This window comes from Vicugna pacos, chromosome 8, assembly GCF_048564905.1.
Source record: "Vicugna pacos chromosome 8, VicPac4, whole genome shotgun sequence".
Lineage (NCBI taxonomy): Eukaryota > Metazoa > Chordata > Mammalia > Artiodactyla > Camelidae > Vicugna > Vicugna pacos.
The window spans coordinates 58,866,631-58,891,219 of NC_132994.1; the positions used below are offsets into that span (position 1 = coordinate 58,866,631).

The 24,589-nt window shown below is 38.5% G+C and overlaps 1 protein-coding gene across 5 annotated transcripts in view; it reads left to right on the forward strand.

Moving 5' to 3' along the window:
• ADGRG6 (adhesion G protein-coupled receptor G6) overlaps positions 1 to 24,589 on the forward strand; it is a 132,024-nt gene that overhangs the window by 103,652 nt on the left and 3,783 nt on the right. For 2 of the 5 annotated variants that reach the window (XM_072965946.1, XM_072965947.1), the window contains 8 exons: positions 100 to 227; positions 932 to 1,200; positions 2,364 to 2,460; positions 4,597 to 4,880; positions 15,915 to 16,016; positions 16,656 to 16,808; positions 19,002 to 19,047; positions 21,425 to 21,583. In XM_072965946.1, the coding sequence (XP_072822047.1) occupies positions 100 to 227; positions 932 to 1,200; positions 2,364 to 2,460; positions 4,597 to 4,880; positions 15,915 to 16,016; positions 16,656 to 16,808; positions 19,002 to 19,015 (1,047 nt within the window). In that variant the 3' untranslated portion in view covers positions 19,016 to 19,047; positions 21,425 to 21,583. Of the gene's footprint in view, positions 1 to 99; positions 228 to 931; positions 1,201 to 2,363; positions 2,461 to 4,596; positions 4,881 to 15,914; positions 16,017 to 16,655; positions 16,809 to 19,001; positions 19,048 to 21,424; positions 24,336 to 24,589 lie in introns of those variants that run through there. The other 3 variants (XM_072965943.1, XM_072965944.1, XM_031680004.2) reach the window with 2 other exon arrangements.

Consider the following 24,589-nt stretch of genomic DNA (forward strand, 5'->3'; position numbering starts at 1 on the left):
GGAGCTGTGATTCCAAGTACCATCAATGAACTTTCTCATAAAACAAACACTATTCTTATGATTAGAGAGATCTTTCAGCTGTCCCCATGTTTTTGGTAGGACCTCCAAGGAACTGCCTCACAGTTGGATGCAAGAAACACCAAAGTTCTCACCTTCATCACCTATATTGGGTGTGGAATATCCGCTATTTTTTCAGCAACTACTCTCCTGACATATGTTGCTTTTGAGTAAGTATTTTTTCTATCTGCCAAATCGAGTGCTAACTATCCCAAAATGTGAATAAGAGAATTGTCTCAGCTTTTAAAAATATTTATCCACTTTGTGAATCATGTAGGGTGGTTCAAAGTTTCATTTTTAATATTCCTCATAAGATATATCATGCAACATGAATTTCCCAGCTGTAGAATCCTAATTTATAGTTACTATATTTCCACTGAGAGAATGTTTTTAACCTGTGAGATTATTAGCATTTAAGTAAATAAAAATTGTATGAAATGTTTTTTACATGGTAAAAGATGAAAACATTTGCTTCACAATGTGAAATTGGTCCTGAAGCAGGAAATTTAAAAAAAAAAAGAGTCCTTATCTTATTAAAAATCAAGAAACTAACAAATTTTAGGGAAAACTTTTTTAACAAAAATATCATTTTTTATAAATAAATTTAGAATTTTTTCCTGGATTAAAAAAAATTCTGTTGAAACCAGATGGAAATTTCGGAAACAGTTTTGAAATAAAATGAGTATTTTAAAAAAAATCTTTACAATTTGCCAAGTACTCATATATCTTTAGCCATCTTTCTGGTGGAACCAAGTCATGAAGGTGGTACTACCTAGCTTTTTGCAGAGCCATGTAAGATATGAATTCACTGCCTGTGCTTAAAAGATGTATCTACAACTTTATTCTTATATTGTTCTCTTTTTTCCTTCTTTAGAAAATTGCGGAGAGATTATCCCTCCAAAATCCTGATGAACCTGAGTACAGCCCTGCTGTTCCTGAACCTCCTCTTCCTCCTGGACGGCTGGGTCACCTCGTTCCATGTGGCTGGACTTTGCACTGCCGTTGCAGCCCTGCTGCATTTCTTCCTTCTGGCTACCTTCACCTGGATGGGGCTGGAAGCGATCCACATGTACATCGCTCTGGTTAAAGTATTTAACACTTACATTCGCCGATACATACTGAAATTTTGCATCATTGGCTGGGGTAAGCTTCCTAATATTTTTTTCCCCGTCATGGAAATCACTAAGTTCTCATACGAAAATCCTATTTTGAAAGAATAAGCATTACTAAATGAAACTTCAAATTGGTGAGTGATGTGGGTTTGTTACGCATAGCCTAAAGAAGGGGCTTCCTCAGAACAGTGTTTTTAAAAACTGTTCAGCAGTCCTCACTCAAGTCAAGAGTAAAGGGGAAAAAACCCTAGCTCTTGAGTCACCACAAACTTATTTCCTGTGTGCAGAGCCAGCCCACCCAAGCCCAAAGAAGCAGCTGGCAGACGGTGGTGCATTTCCATTCTATTTCAAAACATAAGGGCCAGCTCAGACTCCTCAGTATACTCCTGAGACACATGCCCATGTCTTGGAAATCTGAGTGAGAAGGTTATTTTCGTGTGGGCAACCAAACAATGAGCAGAATTCTTGCTTGGAGCTTCTTAACGTGATTCCTCAGCCAGACATGCGTGGCCGTGTTAGCCTGTTCGCAGTCTTCTCGTTAGGCTCCTTCTGTATCTGGGTTTCATTTCGGGCCAGGCACTGTAGAGCTTTCTCACAAATCTCTTGTTTAGATGTCAGTATAGAAACGAGACGTTTGCAAGGGGCTCAGCACCATTGCAGGAGGCACTGAAAGCACCTTCAGGGAATTCGAGTGGTGTCAGCGTTTCCCCGCTGAAATATACATGGAAATACTGTATCGATTCTCTTGAGAGAAACGAGAAGATTGTAAAGATTTTCTGCCCCCATTGTGTTCCCCCCATTTTTTTATAGAGTTTTCTTTATATAGAAATAGGCAAAATAAAGCTGTTACTGGCTGAACTCTGGCAGGCTAGCAGGTGTCATTAGTGAAACTACACTGTCTGGTGCTGCATTCAGTACAGATCGGGTTCTGGTACTCTGGGGGTTACCAGTAGGCAAACAGAATATTTAAATGTCTCATTTAAGAGTAAGTTTAGATTGTTGCCAATTAGAGTTGGATGTTTCACACCAAAAAGGGGATTTTATTGTTGTTTTTAACCAAGTTGCCAGTTCTAAGAAATTCAATTCTACGATGGATATTTTCTTTCGTATTTTTCCCCCTTGCCATCATCAGTCTTTTAAAGCGGTTCCAGATGCTTCAGAAAAGTTATTTTTGTCATGGTCTTGTCATAACAGGTCTGCCTGCCTTAGTCGTGTCCATTGTTCTAGCGATCAAAAACCAAAACGAAGTCTATGGAAAAGTGAGTTATGGAAAAGAGCAAGGTGATGAACTGTAAGTAATAAAAACTTGGTGGGGGATTTATTTGTGATGAGTATATATCCTTTGTTCCCTGAAGTTGAGGCTAAGTTTCCATGCCGTAGTGAGCTTCTTATTTTGGAAGGTTGAAGTGTATTCGCCTGCTTGTGCCAGGGTCTCTGCTCCACCACGGATGAATTCAGTTGAAGGCCGTGAACTGTTTGAGCTGCTTTTCCCCATTAACGTCGCGCTCTCTCATCTGGGGAAATGCAGAAGTGTGAGGTGCTGTCCTCTAGGAGACCCGTTCTATTGGAGGACATCCCATCATACTCCCCGCTCCGTAAACCACACACGTCTTCCAGAGAGTTAAACAGCAGTATCAGACAGTGTGTGATTCAGTGTCAGTGTGAGTGTTGTGTGGAAATGGAGAGAGTGGAGAAATCAGTTCATTCCTGAATAATTTGGAAAATTCCCTTCAGACTGTGAGGTCATTGAGGCTAAGATTTCTAAATGGTTTCAGCATTGGCAGTTAGCTGTCTCGCATTTTATCTAGCACATAGTGGCTACTCAGTAAATATTTGTTGATTGAATGAAATGCTGGATGAATAAAGAGCTGACTTCTGACGGGGATGCCACGCTTCTGTGCACGTTTCGTGGACAGAGAGCACTGTTATATCCAGTCAGTATCCAATCCTGGTCCATCCCCTCGTGGCCTTCCCTTTTATGTTTTCAAGGCAGCACTCAGGAGACCCCACAAGGATGAGTAGAAAATAAAGCATCCAGGTTAGGAATTTCAGATTCTAGGGAGACTTCCATATGGAAAGAAAGATTAGCTCCAGGGGCAAGCAGTATCATTTTGGGGACCTTTATAATAAGATATATTGAATGTAGAAGTCAATACTTAAGTTCTAAATAAAGGAATTTAAAAAGTATGTCAGTCAACTCTTACAGGACTTTAAAGTACTATTTAGTAAATTGTTGTGTCATCAACAATTTTCATTAATTGAGCATTTACTATATGCCAGGAATCATGTTAAGTTATAGGATTCCAAGATGTTCAAGATAGCTCTTGCCTTCATGGAAGTTATGTTCCACTGTGGAAGACAACCTAAAATGATGATCATTTACATTAGAATTTTAAGATTAAGTAATTCATCTGGGTGTTTTTTGTTTTTTTGTTTTTTTTTTTTTTGTAGCTAAAAACTTCCTTAGTATTAATTAGACACTGAGGCATCTGCTAATTGCAATATTTTAATTTTACTCTTAAGTACCCTTTAAAATTACTTTCATCTATTTTCTGATCTATGTCATTTGAATATCAAGTGTACCCTTCCTTATCTCATAAGGATGTTATGATTGATGTAAGCTTTTTAATTGTGCACGAGAAGTGTCAGGATAAGGATATCACAATTCTCCAATAAGGTCTTGCCTCAGCTAGATGAATTATATTAATAGGAATTATTTTCTCTGCAGTAACAGAATCTGCAATTATGTGTGTCTTAAATAAGTAGGAATTTACTCTTCTCACATGACAAGAAACTTGGAAGAAGGCAAAAACTGACATTAATTTTATGACCAAAAATGTGACGGCCCACAATTCCACAGCTCTTTCCTGGCCTTTGTTTCCTGGGTGGAAGGTGCTGAGCGCAGCTGCAGACCCTGCTTCCATGTCTGAAGCAGAAAGACGGAGTAATGGCTTTGCCAGTTCAGCCCATCAAGAATAGCACTCTCAAAAATCTCTTTAGTGGACTCTGCTTCTGTATAATTTTGTAGAACAGTGTCCACATGGCCAGCCCTGAAATACAAAGGAGGTTGAGAAATCCCCCATTCTCTGGAGTGCAGGCATGTAAGAGAAAGGGGGTGAGACCTGGCTTTGGGTGAGCCAACCAAGCGTGTCTTCACGCCAAGTCAGAGTTCAAGAAGCCACCTTGTTTTCTTGATTGTTGACTTAAGTAACTATTTATTAAGATAATGACTGTCCAAAACAAAGGAAAATAAAAACTATGTAAACACTGAGGAAGAAGCCGGGGCCCAAGAAAATGAAGTGAGTTTTTAAAGGCATTTGAGAAAAGCCCTGCTGTGAAATCTGCAGGAGCACAAAGTCAGCCAGGAGAAGTCCTAGATCAGCGGGACATGATGCAGCTTTTTCTTTCTCATCTCTTCTTCTTTAAGCTGTTGGATTCAGGATCCAGTCGTGTTTTATGTGACCTGTGCTGGGTATTTTGGAGTCATGTTTTTCCTGAACGTCGCCATGTTCATCGTGGTGATGGTGCAGATCTGCGGGAGGAACGGCAAGAGGAGCAGCCGGACTCTGCGCGAGGAGGTTTTAAGGAACCTGCGCAGCGTGGTCAGCCTGACCTTCCTACTGGGCATGACATGGGGTTTTGCTTTCTTTGCCTGGGGACCTTTGAATGTCCCTTTCATGTACCTCTTCTCCATCTTCAATTCGTTACAAGGTAAGATAAATGGTACCTGCACCACTTTCCCTTTCTAATTTTACCATATTTGCAAACAGCTCCACTGTTGGATAGACGCTGTGCTAAGTTTCTGCATCACTATTCCAAGTGCTGAGCGCAGTTCCGGGTGCATAGTGGGTACTCGTGAAAAAGGTCTTGAATGGAGGAAGGGGTGGAACATCAGTTTGCTTACTTGTTTTCAGTGATATATACCAAACACCTAGAACTATGCCTGGAAGATAGTAGGTACTCAATACCGATATATTGTTGCGTGAGTCAATATTGGCAGGGAGGAGCCTGGTGGGAATTGTAAACGGAGACACAGGTAACTTTTACTGTCTTCATAGTTTTGCTGAGTGTTGGTCCTCTTTATGGAACCACGTGGGTGTACCATTCTCGGCCAGGAGAATCTTTAGACTCTGTGCAGGGACAGAGCAATTCACTTTGATTCCTTGGTGCTTTGTATTTCAAAGTAAATACCAACAATCTAGTTCCGAAGTGCGTATTTTCTCATGAGATATGGCATTAGTTCAACAGTCTGACAAATGGCTTGCTCCACTCAAAAATACAAGGCTTCCTTCAAGGAGCTCACTGTCATGCTTCTGATTGCATAACACATGCCTGGTGTACTCTAGGGTGGATTGAACTTTTAGCTGAAGTGATTATAAAGTATTCTCTTGAAAATTCAGTAACATTTTATAAAGTATTGGAGATACATGTGTACCTTATGTTGTTGATAAAACTCCCTAATGTTCAGAGCACCACAAGGCCCGCACTCCAATAGGAATGAGATAAAGAACTTTGGGGCCTTTTTGAGCAGGGCAGCACCACGGGCTTCCCTGAAGCTGCTGGTCATGCAGTTGAAGGTGCGTGGGGAAGGAGGAGCTGACTAAAGCTGAACAAATCCGAGCTGGGAGGGGAGGTGTGGAAATCAGGTTCGTGCTTCTCACCAGATGAGGTGCTTAGGCAGGTGCTCCCAACAGATGTGTTCTAAGAACAGCCTGTGTTTACTTGCAGGAGAGTGTTTGCTGCTTGCATCATACATATCTGCTCTGCTTATCCTGCTGGGTTTCCCGCCAGCTCATGAGCAACTGCAGAAAGATCTGTCACTTAATAGGTGCTCAGCAATTATTTGTTCAATGAATAACGTGACTGCTGGATGAAGAAAGGGAGGGGCTTTGGGGATGGCCTAAATTCAGTCTGAGACTCCTGACTGGCATAAATATGCTTTAATTAGTTGAGTAAATTTTATTTCAATTCATTCTCCCATAGCAGAGGAAATATGTGGGCTCATTATGTTTAGTAAATAAAATAATAATAAGCCCCAAGAGCACCTCCGGAAGTTGGAAACTGACTAGGTAGCTCATGAATACGTCTTCACTAGGATCCAGCTTTGTGGAGTGAGTTTTCCTCTATTCAGTCTTTTCTATAATACACAACATAAAAGTGCCTAGACAAATATTGACAAAGATGTCCATTAACATTAGAAAATTCCATGGTTTTATGTTTCAGGATTGTACATGAAAGGCACATTAATCTGCCAGCCCAACCTTGTTTTTGCTTTTAGAATTTCCTGGCAGTTTCAGTAACCTTCAACAGTTACAGTTGTCTGTTCAGCTCTGTTTCCATTAATGAGAATTGGGATGTTTTATTTTTCCCAGCATAGATCTCCTCTCAGGAGGGAAAAATGTTGTAAACCATCATCAAGTCAGTGTTCTTCATAAATCATTGACTCTTAAGGTTGATTTTAAATGATATAAATTCAGAACAGATTTCTGCACATCCAGTGATATTAAAAACACTTCCTGAAAAGGAAATGTAAATTCAAAGACAGTTGATACAGAGCACATGAGTCTACCAACAGTTCCTCACTGGTCAGGCTTGTACAGAAACTTCTCAGGACACTATGGAAAGTCATTTAATGGTTTTTATTTGCGTCATTTTTGGAACTTTCCATGAGAGACTGGGTTGTTGTTAAAAATATATTCTTTATTAAAAGAAGCATGTGGAATTTAGACAGTTTAAATTTAGAGACAATTCAGTGAATGTCTAATGAACTCAGGTTGAACTTAGGCAAACTACAGTGTGTTGACTTCTTTTCTTTCTGATATTCTTTATTCCAGCAAAAAAAAAAAAAGTGACGTGATCTCTTTGCCTCATAGAGCTTATATTCTAGTAGGAATTATATATATATATTATATATGTGTGTGTATATATATATATATAATAATAATCAAATACATCACTATAGGAAGTATACATGGTGGTGATGAGAGCACGTGACAGAAGAGATGATGTCGAAGCTGAAATCTGAAGGATCAACAGGAATTAACTAGGTGAAAGGTGGGAGGAGTGGGGGAAATTATTGCAGATCGAGGGCACTTAATGTGCAAAAAATGTGCTGTAGTTGGTGATTATAGCATATACTCAAGGAATGAAAAGAAAGATCATATAACCTGAGAACCAATAAAGAAAAGGAGAGTGACGGAGCAGTGGGTGTGATACAGAAAGGAAGCAGCGGCTAGACCAGAAGGCCCTGCATTTTGATCTTTGTAAAAGCATTTGGAAGTCTTCGAAAGCCAGTGGAATGATACGATCAGATGTGATCAGAGGCTGGACATAATGCAGAGAGTGGATTAGAATAGCTCAGCAGTGTCTGTGGATAAGAGGCTATTGCACAGGTCCGGGTAAGGCAAGATGGTACAGTGCATTAGATTGGTAGGGATGGGAGAGCTATGGATACACAAGCAGTCAAGAGAAGTTTAGGAAGTACACTACTACAGAATGCTCATTGTTGGTTTGGTCATTAAACTCCTATTTTTCTATGGTGATTATGGTAAGAGGTCTTCGTGCTAATGCCATATCATAGTTAATTGAAGCCTGTTATTATGAAACTTCGCAACGGCCAGAGATTTAGAATGTAATGCAATATTCTGAAACCTAAAACTATGCCAAAATGAATTTTAATCTCAGGTTTAGCTTGTTCGTCGAGCATCTAAAAAGCAGCAGGGTCACGGTCACCCTGTAGTGTTAGAGAGGTGGGACCTGTGAGGACAGCGTGTGTTTGAGCTCGGTCTGCAGTGATGTCAGGGCACGTGGCAGAGGAGTGGCTTTTGCTAGTAGATTTCTTTTCACTGTTGTGTATGATTTCAAAAATTCAGTTTGAATATGTTAAAAATCCATTTTCTTTCTCTGGATTCTTAGAAATATGTATGTATGTGTGTGTGTACAAACCCACATATACATGTATAATTATGTCAGTACTCACATACATTTGTATAGCTTATACATTAAAATTTTATACATGTATTTTTGTTTTAGGTGTTTTGGTTTATTTTCAGTAAGTATTTTTATTTTTATATATATTTTTATTTTTATGTACACTTGTAATTGTATAATTTAATTGTCAAAAGTCATGTTAAATGGATATCGTAAAATTATTATAATTTGTGTGGCTCTAACTAAAATTTACCAACTTGAATAAGCAAATGCAGTCACTTGGATCCAGGCTGAAACCAGGTTTCCTATTTTCCACAGTATATTGCTTTGTTCTTTTTTTCTTACCTACTTCATTTTATTAAGTTATATATTAATCATTTCATTGAATTTTTTATTCTAAAATGAAAAGATAAGTATACCTTCTCTTAAAACGGTGCAATTATGTTTCTAACTCTGTTTGCTATCTTTGCTGCTTTCCTAGGATGAACCTGGCAAATCATTGTATTAGAAATTTTAATTTTTTCCAAAGAATACAACTTGAGAAAATTATATGGTATACAAATTGCTATTCAAAAGAGAACAGATGTTTGGTAAAAATACATCATAACTTACATGCCTGAGAACATTCGCTTCTACTTCGAGAAATATAATGTAATTTATCATAAGGAAGTAAAAAGCAATTCTCTGGTTGTTGAGAAGAACTTGGCCAGAGTCGGGTCCTCTTGGGCATCTGTGTCCCTCAGTGATACTGATATACGTGGAGGGTTGATTTGTTGCTCTGAGATGCAGCAGATGCATGCCATACAAGTATTTTTTCATTAACTGTACCAAAGTGTTTCACACTATGGATTAGATTAGCCTTCTCCAGTATATAAGGAAGTTTAACTCTCTGTACAAGTTCACCAAGATCTAAAGTCTAACCTGTACCAAGAGCTTAATCCTTAACTTTCCTTTTCCGTCAGTGCATGTGCAACAATATTGGTTAATAGTCTCAGGCATGATCAGCCTATCTTCTGTACGTATGTATGACAGCTAATGCGATGCAGCATGTGGTTCTGCAAATAGAAGTTGCCCTGGTGAACACAGAAGGGTTTTATGAGTCTACTCAGAGATCATGTTTGCCATTAATTAGTGTGGTGACATTAAGATACCCAGAGCAACAGAAACAACTTATATTTGCATAGTGCATTATGGTTTACAAAGCGCTTTCACGTAACATCTGTGATCTGATGTCACAGACTTCTTGCAGCAAGTCTGAAAAGTAGGTACCCAAGAAACAGGCTTAGAAGAGTTAATGACTTTCCAAGATCAGTCTGAATTCGACAATGTAATACTTATAATATAGTATATATGGATAGAAAAGCGCATTATTAGGTGACAAATCCTCAGCAAAAACATAAAGCAAATTACTGCCCTTTCAGTTTTTTATTTCTAGAATTTTATTTCTAGTTTCTAGAGAGTGAATATCTATGTCCATTTAAAAGAAAAACTGTTAGTAAATGTACATTTAATGAATAACTGGGAATTTACCCTCTTACTCTTACTCAGCAAAAATCATTTACAGAAATTATTATTATTACTATTATTATTATTATTATTATTATTATTAATCCTATTGGTAAACTAAGAAAATTAAATCGATTTATGAGTTAGGAGCCTCCTGACAGTGAAGCTGGGCCATAGTCACACGGATAACACACACCGTGAATCGGCGCCAAGGTAAAGAGAGGAACCACCTCTAAACCCATAACATCTGAAACGACATCATATTGGCCAAGACATTACACACTGCAAGGAAATCAATTACTCATCTTTTGGCAGAGTGTTTTGTGCCACAGGAAATAATTTTCTCAAGGGCACCTTGTAGTATGAAAGGAGAATTCAAGAGGTTCCCCAGGAGAACCGTAGACCCTGGAGATCCCCAGCCCTGCAGCCAGCTGGCTGCCTCTGAGTGACAACAGAACCTGTGAGCTATTGGAAGTTGTGGACTCAGGCTTGCTGGGAAGCTCAGGTGTTACCTAGATCATTTTGGTCGAAGATCAGTTATCCAGAGCATGTATCCTTTTTCGCCCAAACATCTGGTTTGATTAATTTTTTTGGAGGGGGAGGTAATTAGGTTGGTTTGTTTGGTTATTTATTCATTTTTTTTTTAATGGAGGTACTGAGGATTGAACCCAGGACCTTTCGCATACTAAGCATGCACTCTACAGGTCTGATTAATTCTTGATTGATTCCATCTCATGTTCCTGGAGTTGTCTGTATCTGCAGTCTTCCCCTTCACTGTGTTTCTGGATCTTTATTATTCAGGCTAAGAAAAATCAACTTGGATCGTTTGTAGGATTGTATTGATGGGGAGCCTGCTCAAAGTGTCAGTGGCTTTTAGTTGGTAAAGAACTCAGGAAATGAGAAACTAAGGTGTTGGTTCTGTTTTTTTCCTTCATCAGACTTCTTAAAAGTGAGTTTGTAGACAGTAAAAGAATGACAATATGTGCTTCCCCGAATTTTACTGTATAGCATTCATTTTCATATCCAAGGAATACTGTTTCTGGGTAATTTTTAAAAGCCTTTTGATAATCAGGCTAAAGATCTGAGAATATCCCTTTGGCTACTTATTTTACATCTGCCCCAGAACGCCACGTATCTTTGCCAAAATCAACCAAAGAGAGTGAATTCTATGTTGGAGCCAAATTCCTACCCAAAATACTGAGGCTAAGGATGTCTTTTTTTTTCCCTAAATGAATAGTTAAATAAGTCTTATAAAGATTAAAATTTAACACAAGCCTGTACCATCTACAGTGGCTACAACACCAATATTTTAGAAGGAGGCTTTTTTTTTTTTTCCAAAAGTGCTACATGAATGTGTTATGAGGTAGCTGAAAGGACTTGATACCAAAAATGCAATCTATTACCTGATGAGATTCCTCAGAATGTTTCTCACTCCATGAAGCACCCTCTTAGCTGTGCCTTCACCATATTTTCTGAACCAGTCTCGGCCTGGGGTGTGCTTTTCCAGGGAGACTCAGCCAGGTGGAGCCCATGACGTCTCCTTCCTGCCGGGACCCACAGGCAGGCCCTCTTTCCCGTGTACTCGAAACACCCTTCCTCCATGACCACTGGCTGGAAAGGCCATTTATTTTTAATGAGAAAATTGCAAGGTTTACTGAGAATTAAAACATCTTAAAGTCATGTATTGCTCTAAATTATTTTTGAAAGTGAGCAGATACCTCTGGTTAGTGAACGATGGAGGTAAAAGGAAGGTGGGGAGGGTGGGGTAAGCAGGTAGAGGACTGGTGGTTAGGAATTTGTTCATTTAAAGAAGCTGAACTTTTTGTTGTTCTTGTTCTAGCGTGCAGTCTGGGTTCATATGGGTAAAATGAAGAATCAAAGCAGTTATCAAGCTGAAGAAACTATTGCTAAGGAACTTTGGCTTAGATTCACCCAAGTGGTGGTTTTTCAGGCTGAAATTCACCCAAAAAGGGCCGTCATGAAATGAACACCAGCCTGTTTTCAGAATTTAGCTCTGAACTTGGTCCTTTCAGCCGTTTTAGTGTCCAGCTGTTATGGGCAGGGTTCCCTACTCCCTGGTCAGTTAAATAAAGCTGCAAGGCTCTGTGAGGAGTAAAAGCCAATTAGCCTGGTCTCTGGTCGCAGCTTGAAGCCCTTTCCAGAAAACTGGAAGAGCATATTTTTCCAGGTGGTATGAAGAGCCTCTTTGAGGTGTCTGGCTTGACATAAAGATGCTCAAAGGGAAAACATTTGACAGAAAGAGAGAAGAGATGGGAATGAAAAATCAGATTCCCTTGGGTGTCAGCATAGAACTCTAAAGTTTTGTGATTTTAAGTTCTGCTTCTGGCACCAAGATCTGTAAGTAGATGGAAACAAAAAAAACCCTCAAAACTGAAGCGGGACCAGCCCTCTGTTTTCTCTCTTTGGCCTCCAAGTGCCCTTGGCTCTCCTGCTGCATTTTTCCCTCCGCCTTCCTGAAGTATTCAGAATTTCTCCCCCTAGTGCATGTGTGTGCTTGCCCAGATGCGGGTACCTATCGCCTTTCCCACAGCTGAACCCTAAAAGGGATGTGTTGTCCTAAAATACTTCCGGTATAATATTTATTGCCAGACTGATTTAAATTGATGTGAAAAGGGCTAGTTACTACAAATAGTAAAATAACCTATCATGAGAATCCAATTCTGGTTTAAAATGGAAACATATCTTCTGGCTAAAGAATCTGCATAATACCTTGAAATTTTTTTACTCCAAAGAATTCTAATTTCTCATACTTATTATCTACTTTTGTTCTGTAACATCACAATTCATAGTGGGAGATGGAGCATGTAAATGACTTCGATCACGTAATTTTAGAGGCCATGTATCAGATTTTGAATCTAATTTATATACCAGTGTCTCTTAAACTTATTGAATGCCTGTATATTTACAGATTGCTTAAAAGTAGACACTGTCATCTAATGCTATGTAATTATGATTTAGAGCAGCATGCACAAGCTAACAAACTGTTTTACTAAGTCAGTTTTTCTTACCTTTAACCTCTCCTATGTGACTGTGGTAAGCATCAGATACTCAAAATAATTCACTTTTCAGCTTCCCAGCTAGGTCGAAGAAGCAAATCCAAGAACTAGTTCTCTTCCAGTGTCCTCAAAATACCAGACATATGTTCTGAAGTTTTTTCCTCCAATATGTATGACATTTATAAAAACTGAGTGTTAAGCGAAGCAACGTCTAGCAGATTTTACCTTCTGCCCTCAACTGAAAGAAAATCATCTGTTCAGTGGAGGCTCTATAGGGATTAATGCCTGGAGTAATGCCTGAGAACGAAAGTCCATAGTTGGAGTTTATAATCTTTTCTAGCTACGTGATTTTGTTAAACAGTTGTTTAAAAACACATGGTTAGCTATATTTTCAGCTGCAGGACAAAAATACCTTCAAGAACAAATTCTGCTAATTCTGCCCCAGTTAACAAAAATAGAATATAAACCCGAGGCAGAAGTCTCCCTCTTCTCAAACCGCAGCTTCCTTCATCTAAAACCTATGGTGACCTTACCTCAAACTTCCATGCCCTCTGCTCTTTTTACTCTGCAGCCGCCACCGCCTCTTAAAAACTTGAAAGGATCTGTAAACCAACTCACGTTTTGTTTGTTACTCTTTGGTTATTCGCACTACCAGTGTTACAGAGCATGTGTGCTTGTTAAAGGGATTTTCTGGATTAGCAGACAGAGTAGGGAATTGGGGCTGTAGGTGTAGGAAGGCTTTGAAAGCCAATCGGATTTAGGCAGAGTGTGAAGATGAGGTCTTAAACCCCGCGTCTACCCTTCGTCCATGGGAAGGTGGATCCTTCTGCAAGTCCTGATTCTGAGGGGTTATGAGTGTGGGAAAAAGCCCCTCTCCCCTGCACCCAGGCTTGTCATGCCCAGGGGAGCTTAGGCCAGGCTGCAGGTGGGTACCCTGTCTCCTGCTTTTCCTCCCCAACCCAGCTTCCCTCCCCATCTGCAGTGTAGGGACCGTCTGGAGGGCTGTGTGTGTGTGTGTGTGTGTGTGTGTGTATTTTCTGAATGATTGCAATTTGTTCAGTATTTATTAGAGCTTTCTTTTAAAACTAGAACTTGCCCACCCTATCTGATATCATCTTAGACAAATAACTAGGAAACAAAAGTGTATTATTAAAAATAATATAATAAATGATAGTATTTTACTTATAAATATATATATATATATGATGTAATAGTAATAAATAAAATAGTAATATTACTGATACCTAATATTACTTCACTTGGGTCATTGAATGCCTTATTTGTACTTCTCAGAGATAAATGTGTTTGAATTTCCCAGGATTTTTTTAATAGGCTAGCTGTCCTTTTGAAATTAATGACCAAAACTTAGTGTTTTCACAATGGCATTCCTCTGCGAGTCAATATATGTAACCATTTTCAACCAGTAACTTCATTAGGACTTTATAGAACACCTACTGAGTGTCAGGCACTCACTGATGACCAGACAAGCCAAACCCAGAAGAGAATCAGCCACAAGAGCTACAAGAGTGAGTCGTCGTGGTTACTGTTCATTCATTCAGCAAACACGGAATTCCTGCTTAATTGCTGGCGTCACCCTGGGAATAGCTGGTACAGCACCAGGTAGACAAACATCCCTGTGCTCTTGGAGCTTATTATTTACCAGCAAGAGACAATCAAGCAAAGAAATAAATGAGTAAATGAGGAATACGACAATATCAAGTACCATAACGAAAATAAGTATGTGCAAGGATGTGAGTAGAGGCTAAAATATAAAAATTAAAATAAAAATAAATGGTTAATGATGGCTTCTTAGAAGAGTTAAAAGTTGGTCTGAGACTTAAGTGATAGGTAGGAACCTGTTCCGGAAAGATATGAAGGAAGAGTTTTCAAATTATTGGGCAGGAATGAGTTTGGTTAGTTGGTTTGAGAGTAATGATGAAGAGGACTTCTGTTTAGAATATCAAGGGTTTGAGATGCTGTGAAATGGAGATACAGACAAGTGAAGGCGTCCTGCAAGCAGTCTGGGTTGGAATCCTGGTGGTGTTGGGGAGAGAAGGGAATGGGGACACATGTAAAAGTTAGTGTATAATATTTGTACGGCATGACTGCGTATTGGGAGAGTGTAGCCATAGAGAAGAGAGAAATCCAGGACTGAGTCATGGACATGTCAACCTTTAAAAGTAAAGCCGAGTGATCTGCTGCCGAGACCAGGAAGCAAATTAAGAAGAACCCTAGGAGAAAATGACGTCAAGAATGTATTTCAAGAATGAGAGAATGGTCAACTGTATTGACTGCTGCTGGAAGGTCTAGTAACACAGGAATGAAAAGTCAGGTAGCAGCGTGGGCGTCCTCCTGACCTTACGAGAGCAGCTGTGGTGGCCTCTTACATGTAGATAGTAGCCTACTTGGAGCGGGTTGAGAAGAGAAGAAATGGGAAAACTTCAAGACAGCAAAAGTTAGCCATTTCAAGAAGTTTTATTGAGAAAGAGAATGAAGATGTTGAAGTTGGAATAAGATTGGGGGTTAAAAGATAACATTTTTATTCAATTAATTAAAAGAGAGTTACTAGAATATGCTTATAAGTAACGTGCATAATCAAGTATAGATGAATAGAGGGAGAAATTGATGAGCAAATTCCCTGAAAAGTTAAAAGGGATTGACTCCATGAGCAAAGCGATACAGTTAGTTTTTGATAGGTGCAGGGAGTGATTATAAATATGAAGACGGCTTCACAATACAGGAGGATTTCTACATTAAAATGTTGAGAAACTAAAGCAGACCAGGTGGAGCCACACGACTTTGCTGATTTGAGGCCATTTTTGATTTGTAAAAATACCACTTTTCTATGGCCTAAACATACAATAATCTGCTTACATAAAAGAGCTTAGAACACACATACTGAAGTCGATGACAAGCTCATGGATGTTTTCAGTTTTCCCTTTTCTGTAAATTTAGTGAAATGTTTTCACGTAATTTTAAAACAAATGTAAGGGAAATATTTAATGCCTCGTAAGTTGAATATTGCCCACTTCAGCTTCGTCTTTAGGTGCAGTCATAATGAATACTAAACAGAACAAAAGCAGAGTTAGACCCATGTAATTGTTCTAGTTTTATCTGAGCCTCTGTGTTCTGTTCTAAAGGATTAAAACATCTTCAAGATTCCTTAGGATTTTTGTTTTTTAGTGACTTGGATGTAAAAAAAAATTAATTAAAATGAATCCATGTGTTTTGTAAGATTTGCCTTTAAAAATGTGTCCTTTGGCTTAAGTGTTTATATTTTTCCTTATCCCAGGGTTGTTTATATTTATCTTCCACTGCGCTATGAAGGAGAATGTTCAGAAACAGTGGAGGCGGCATCTCTGCTGTGGTAGATTCCGGTTAGCAGACAACTCAGGTAAAGGGGCATGTCGGTCATTGGTTTTTACATCTGAGAGTAGTCAGACACATTTCCCATTTGGTCTCTCCCATTGTCAGAGCAACACAGTCCCAACGATAGAAGGTTGTAAAGGTGGCGGATGTGAAGATGCTTATTTAGCTGGAGACTTGGAATATCAGGAATGCAAGAGATCTGAGGACGCTGGGCCCGACCCTCCTATTTTGCAAAGGAGAAGTATGAACTCCAGACAGGTGGAGTTGCCCAAGGTTTTATGTCTAATTTAACAACTGAGATATCCCCCGTACCATACTCACCTTTCCACATTTTTGAAGTCCTCAATTACATTATTAGGCAAAGAGATTTTTCTCAATTTAAAAATATCCTTGAAGAAAACTTCCAATTTTTTTTTTAACCATCACTGGTTACTTCTCACCCTTTAGATCTTAAAGTGGAATTTTAAACACAAGGTCAAAGTGAGAAAGTTCTCTGTTACTTCTGTTTTTATTGTATATATGCCAGTGTCTTCTCTGAGCCGCTGCCAGCAGATCAGAACATCTAATGCTGTAGATCAGCTACTTAAATAACATGGTGATGACTCTTCAGGGCAGGGTGTACTCCCCATGAAGCAGGCTCATGGAGAGATGTCATTTCTTTCAGACTGGAGTAAGACAGCTACCAATATCATCAAGAAAAGCTCTGATAATCTAGGAAAATCTTTGTCGTCAAGCTCCATCGGATCTAACTCAACCTACCTTACATCCAAATCTAAATCCAGCTCCACCACCTACTTCAAAAGGAACAGCCACACTGGTGAGTCATTCTGGCCATGGTAGAGATGTTCTCTGGTACAGTTCCTGTCCTGTTTTCATTGCGAGGATTGGCATGTCACGAAGATTAAAAGATCACAGTGCCCATTAGGTGCTTATTTTAGATTTATGAAAATCAAAATCTGTTTGAAGACCATAGCCAGCACCGTTATGAATTTTTTGTCTCTTTTAAAATTTTACAATCAATTGAACCTATATGACCATAATATCATTAACTCTGAATATTTTTGTAACTGGTTTGCTTTAAAACTTAGGTTTCCTTAAAAAAAAAACGGTATTTTGTTTAAAAAGCTATGTGTTTTTATTTAAAAAATACAGAAATTGAGTTGCAGATTATTTCAACATAGTTTGTAAGTTACTTTGCAAGTTGGCATGGGAACAGGAAGAAACATCATCCAGGATGTATATTACAGATAAGATTTTAGTCCTTTGAAGTATATACAAATATCAAATCATAATGTTGTACACCTAAAGTTAATACACTCATATATCAATTACTTCAATAAGAAAAAAGAAAAAGAATACTCAAGTCCTTGACCATTGAAAGCGTTACTGGCAATTGATCTTTGAATCTCTAATTAAATACCAGAGAATAGAGAGCATCATATTTAGAAAGTGATACAGGACTGTGAGAAACACCGTGTCTTTGTTCATCACCTGAATCTTCATGATATATACAATGACCACACTTTCTGACACTGAGCATGTATGTGAACAATCCTGAAGACAATACGCAAATGCAGGCAGACCTCGGAGATACTGCAAGTTTGCTTTCAGACCACCATAATAAAGCGAATATTTGGAATAAAGAGAGCCAGATAAATTTTTTTGGTTTCCCTGTGCATATAAAAGTAATGTTTACACTACACTACAGTCTATTAAGTGTGCAGTATAATTACGTAAAAATGTACATACCTTAATTTTAGAAGATACTTTATTGCTTAAAAAAAAACTGCTAACCGTCATCTGACAACACAGGGTTGCCACAAATCTTCAATTTACAAAAACTGTGGTATCTGCAAAGAGGCAACAAAATGAAGTACAGTAAAATGACATATGCCTGTAAAGACTAGTTTACAGTACTTGATAGCCAGTTAGTGGTGTAAAAAGGTATAATTTTTAATAATTTCAATCAAAAATAGCAGAATTGCTACTTTTAAATACTAAATAAACCTCAAGCAAACAGCTGTCTACTCAGCATCCAGCACTTTCCTAATGAAAGATGCTTCTGAAATGAGGATAATGGAAATAACTTTAAAATTTTGAATTTGTTTAGCTGATAAACATAAGCAGAGGCAAGTGGCACCAAAAAGAGAGATTCATATTTGGCTTTTTGCAGATAGAAAGTGATGTATGTGATTGTCTGTAAATGTTCTCATTGCAAACGCTTGAATTTCAAATGACCCTTCTGTACATTTGACTCCTCCTACACGTCCCCGCTGGCACCACTGGTGTGGCCGCTGCCTGGGATTTAAGATAGCACTGTGGAAAAAAGTTTGAATGTGTTGAGAGTTTTTTAATTCCAAAATTAGTTAAAGAAAGATTGGAAACTTGGAGCAGCTTTGGAGGGTTCCTTAAGTGTTTGGGAGTCAGAGACATTTTTGGAAACTGAATAAAAGCTCTGGACTGTTCCAGAAGAAAGGGCAGCCTTTGAGTCCTGCAGTTTTGCCTAAAATTAAGGGATCTATGCAGCCCTGCTTGAAATATTTGTGTGAAAAAAAATTGATAACATGTATATGGTCTGAGACAGATTATTCTACCTAGTTGGTAGTTCCCTGGCACAAAATGTCTTTTAACAGTTGGCCCTTGAACAACACAGGTTTGAACCTCATAGGTCCACTCATATGCAGGTTTTTTCAGTAGTAAATACAAGAGGACTGTATGATCTGTAGTTGGCTGAATCCGTGGGTACAGAACTGCAGATATAGTGGAACCTCAGATACAGAGGGTCGGCTAAAGGGATTCTTGTCAACTAGTATAAGGATGTAGTCAGCTACATGACGTTACTTCCACGAGAGAATAAATTCTGGTTTGCAGTCAACTAACGTAGATAGCCTCAGCGGGACAGCTGGGGTGCTTGGGTCGGGGTACGCAGGAAGTCACCACGTAGCATCATGGATATCTAGATGGTTTATTTCTTGGAATTGATCTAGAAATTCATATGTTTATGGTGTAGATAATGTCTTCTAAGAGCATTGCTTCAACAAAAGTGGATCATTCAGGTAAACTTTTACTGCTTTTTTAAATGCATGAATTTTTTGCAAGGTTAATAGGAGAATATTTGCATGGGTTAAACTTAAGACTCTTGCTGCACCAGCAAAATTGCTTGTTCTTTACAATACTTCTCAGCGAGCACAAGGACATTCCTGCATTGAGCTGGAATTTCTGAAATTTCAAATGGTCCTGTGCTGTGGCCGCTCTTCTCTGCATGGGGGTGTCTGCAAGCTGCTCCTTCTAGGAAATGTACCATGCTCTGGAGTTAGTGGGTCACATCTCAGGTAAAATAATGTGAAGGAAAAAAAAAAAAGCAGTACTTGAGAGGTTTGATATGGAAAGGAGTGAACTTCTTTAATTTTTCACTGCTTTTATGAATGACTAGATATGTCATGGTACATTCATAGAAGTCATAAAAAAGTCAATTCCAAGCCTGCTTTTTGAGGACTTTTATCTGCTTGAAATTTCAGCATAGGTCAAATAACAGTTCATTTCCCTAGCCCCTGGTTTTCAGACTTGCAGCCATAATCAAAATCTATATTGTCCACAATATAGTAGCTATCCAGAAGAATGGGAACAGCATATATACTGAAATACAGACCTTGCTCAGAATTTTACTTTATTAGTCTGTGAAGACTCAAAAAATTGGGTGACATATTTGGAATGGAGCTGGTCAAAATCTCTAAAAAGTACATGCCCCTGGAAGTTGTTAATGAAGCATGATATTTCTTTGAAGATGTGTGGTTTTCTAAAAACAGCAAGTACATATTGTTCATTATTGAGATTTCAGTTGACAGAGAAATTCCCAACAGAAAACCAATGGCTAGTGGACATACGGACTGAAGGAAAGCACAGAACCAATCAGCTTGCTAAAGGGGGCGGGGCCCTTATAAAATGACTCCCTGAGCCTTTTCCTTATCAATCCTGGGACATGATCCTTCCACCAGGCGTCAGTCTGCCCACTCTTGCCATAAACCATCTATTCTCTCTTGCTTCCTTTAGTGGGACGAACACACCGTTTTCTGTTTTAGCCTTCGTTTTATTTAGCATCTGCTCCAACACAAGAAAAAAGCTGTACAATGAGTTGTTTCCAAAGGAAATAGATACAGTGATGGTAGTTTTACCAATTATTTATGGATTTTTATTGTTATGTCACATACTGGGTCCAACGTACTCAAAACATAAAACACCTGGAATAAACATTTCAGTTTTGGAGCCAGGATTCCTAGAAGCAGTTTTTCATGACAGAGGTTTTGCCTCTCCCGCAGTGACTAGAGAGGATAAAGCTATAGGGAACTGGGTACTTTGCAGAAGATCATATTTACTCCTCCATGGATGTGAAATCTCTGTGGTTAACTCTGAGATACAATTTTTCTCTAAAACATGTTGGGAGAGGGAGCAAGGCAGATATTTAAAAGATATCCGTAAGGTACATAGGACAATGCCCAGGGTACTACCTGAGCCATTTTTAGAAAGCTTTGGGTCTAGAAAAATGTTAAAATTTATGATACTGAGAAATTCAGAACAGAAATGTATTTAGCAGTCCTTTATTACTAGTATTACTTTGTTACTATCAGTTGCTCTGATATTATTGCTGCCAGAAGTAACATCATGAGACTGTAGCATAGTTAATGAAAGCATATACTTAAAGTATTTCTAATAAAGATAAGTTTTGTTAAAAAAAAGATAAGTTTGATTTCTATAATTTAAAAATAATTAGTAAAAGATGTTTTTTTTCTATATTGCAATTTCACAAGCTAAAAACAATGAGAAAATGTGTTCAAGATAGCCTTTTATGTTTTTTTTAATTCACTGTTCTTTTCCAAAATCCTTTAAATTATATTTTACTAAAATTTTTATTATGAAGAGTATCACACGTATATAAAAAAAAATAGGATAAGATAATGAACCCACTTGTACCTATCAATTCATAGCCACCTACCCATTTTTCCCTCCCTGTGTTATTTTGAAAACATATCTTAGACGTCATATCAATTCTTCCACGAATATTTCAGCATCTTTCAATTCACTTGTTACATAATCTGTCACTACTTGGTTTGAGTCATTCGCCACATATATTTTTGCAGCAATTTTCTGATCATTCTGTTCACTGGCTCTTTGAAAAATACCGCTCACAATAACATTTCTTAAAACAAACCCCAACACAAATTACTAGAAGGCGGGTTAACATTCATTCATATGCAGGAATGCACTTTGAAGATGAAAAACATGAAATTTTAGTGCTGCCTACTACCTGTTGAGAACCAGAGCTTCATTTCCTTTGTGATCCTCTTTAATGCGCAAAATAAAGTGTCCAGTATGGGTGGCCCTTAGGTATGTCACCAGCTCATCTTGCAACCTAATTCCTTGTATCATTTCTTGCAGATAATGCTTCCATGGACAAGTCCTCATCAAAACTGACCCATGCTGATGGAGAACAAACATCAATCATTCCTGTCCATCAGGTTATTGATAAGGTCAAGGGTTATTGCAGTTCTCATTCAGATAATTTCTATAAAAATATTATCATGTCAGACACCTTCAGCCACAGCACAAAGTTTTAATATCTTTAGTATAAGAAAGAGGAATCCGTGTGCACAAACGTGAAGATGTGTACGCAGTGAAAACTCGGACTAGCAGATGTAAACGTGGCATTACCTAGGTAACTGCATATATACAAAGAATGTGTTTTGTGAAGAAGGTTTTTGTGAAATTCACCATCTGTCTTTTCACTGTGTCTCTTTCACGAGAGAGTTTCCACCATCGCTGAAACTTCAGTACTAAGAGCAGCATAACTCAGTAGCCACGGGGGATTATGATTTTTAAAGTATATAATTGAATCAAACAATCAGAAATTGGGCTTGAGGGGTGGAATATGAAAATTAGAGGACAAGGGACAGGCAGAGCTAGGGATAAGCCCTAGTTTAGAGCTCATTCACGCCCCACCTAATAGGATTGGAAATGGCCATTTGCTTTGTCATCTTTATCAACAATCAAAGGTGTGCTGATATTTGTAACTATTTCGGATGCTCGCAAGTCCCATCTCAGTGCTGGTTTCCACAAATGCAGTCTCATTTCCTCTTTTTAAATGAAATTTCACCCACAGATACAAAAGAATATTTGAATATCTGACTGAAAGTTTAGAAGGGAAGTTTTTCTTATATCAAGTGTTTAACCTTGAAGACAACAACATGCTTAAGAAAGAAAGAATTCTCCCAGTTCTGACCTGGTTCATGCGAGGCCTTGTTCTTTTACTTAGCCTACTTAAGACAGAAAGCTCAAGGATCATCGTTAATTACAGTTTAATCCCATACATTTGAATCAAGTTTAGCGTTGGTGTTCTGTTAACATGGACCTCCCAGTAGTTGAAGAATGAACCTCTTACACGTCTACATTTGCTTCTCTACTGTATTTTGAGCCAGGGGCTCATGGGAGGAAGGAGGATTTCCATCAGGCATGCTGTGTACAGCAGTCTCTCCCTTTTAGGAAAAGCAGCCATTGAGACTCAATGGTCTTGTCCCTGCTCCAGAGACTTTAAGATATTTTCATTTGCACAAATGAAAAGCCTCTTACTTCCTCTTTCAAGAGTTTTGTTCCAAAGAATATAAACTGAGACATACGAGTGACTTATCACAATCAAAATAATTTATGAACATGTGAGTTTACAATTGCCAGTCTAAAAACTATTTGTACTTAAGTCCTCTGATTGTGAGAGCCAGAGGAGGTCTGGCAAGGTAGATGGTGTGTTATTTATGCATTAGGTTTCTGTGTACAAGCCATGCATAATATTAGGCAGCTTAACCTAACTTTCAAACTATCCTGAGTAATATGCTTGCTAGTGAATGTGTAGAGACCACATTTTAATTGTTCTTAAATGATGGAGTCAGATCCAGTTTCTTAGAAATCAGTTTCAGCACCTGCTATACCTTCACATTTGCTCTGGGTTATCTGGGATGTATTGGGTTCCAGGAGGTAGCAGCCTAAGTGATGAGAAGACGAGACGTTCTGGCAGAACCACACTGCTTAAAGGCAGAAGCCAGAACCAAGCACCTTGGAAACCTTTCCCTCTGTGCAGAAAGCAGGTAGCTCTCAGTCTGAGACGCAGGAGAGCTTGCAGGCTTTGTGGCAACCAAGGGGCCGCTTGTGTTTTGTTGATCTTTGGTCGTGTAGCTTTTTGCCAGGCTTAAATGGATAAGATGATGTGGTAATGGGTTTTCATACTGTTGGGTTTTGCAGCAGCCTGGAACACTGTCCTGGGAGACGGGGGCACAGCCCAGCCTGGCCTTCACATGGGAGGGGTGTAGACGGTAGGAAAGGATAGTAAATCTGAGGTCACTAAGATTCACTATAGTAGAGCCACATCTTTGTCTATAGGCGCTTATATTAACAGGCTGCTTATTTTGGCAGAGGTTACATCTTGGTGACAATTAACCTTTATATACTTTCCCCCAAGCCGTAGAGATGATAGAATTTAATTAGCTGTCTACTGTGAGATTTCTACCCAAAGTGCTTATTTAGCTAAAAGTAATTAAGCGATAGCTTTAAAAATAGCTTTGATTTCTACTCATATTCATCCAGATCTGGAAAAACTTTTTTTTTTTTTCATATTTGACAACAGTATCCGCTCCACTTTAGAAATTTCCAATCAGCAGGTAAGGAAAAAATGAAGAAACAGCTGAATAGAAACATTTTCAAGTGGATTTAAAAGACTGAGCCAAATTCAGCCCTCAGTTCTAAGCATGTGGTTCTCACCTTCATTTTGCCGCGTCGGAACAGAATTGCAGGAATTTAGCTGTGGAGCCAAAGTTTAGTTTTGGCCTAACTTTAAGAAAACTATCAACTCAGACTCTCTGGGGTTTTGTTTGTTTGTTTGTTTTCTTCTTTTTCCTGTTTTACAACTACACTGTATTAGAGTCTTAGTCTAGGATCCTGAGATGCTGTCTGTTCTGGTCACCATGACTTGCATCGTAAAGCTTGTTCTTTGTTCAATGTTGACGTAGGCTCTTTTGTACATATTTATTTATTTGTGTTTATAAATGTGAGCTTGTTTTATATCTCAGCTTTATATTGCCTGGCTTTGTCATTTCAATTAACTTTCTGTTGGAGAGACTGTATATATTTTTTTTCTAAATACTTTGTGAAATAGTTTTCTGTAGCAGTGTCTCTGAATATGATAAATGAAAAGTGACTGTGAGTGCAAATTAGAATTGGTAGTAAGAGGCTACTATAGCTGATTTGCCATTTTACTTAAATGGAAACTTTTTCAAATAAATACTTATGTTGTTTGTGATCCAAATTATTCGATTCCTTTCTGAGTGACTACATTTATTTCTGACTCTTAAATAGGAAAAGATTATTTGACAGCTGGAAAATAACCTGCCACTGATTAAGCTAGTGACATGGGACTGCTCTGGCAAAACACTAAGAATGACTGTTTTACAAAGATCCAGTTCCTTGGGGATCAGTGCATTTTGAAGTTCTTAGATTTTTCTTAAGATGACTGATGCAAAGCCAAGCTCTGTGGCAAATTAAAAGTCATGTAGGTTTCAT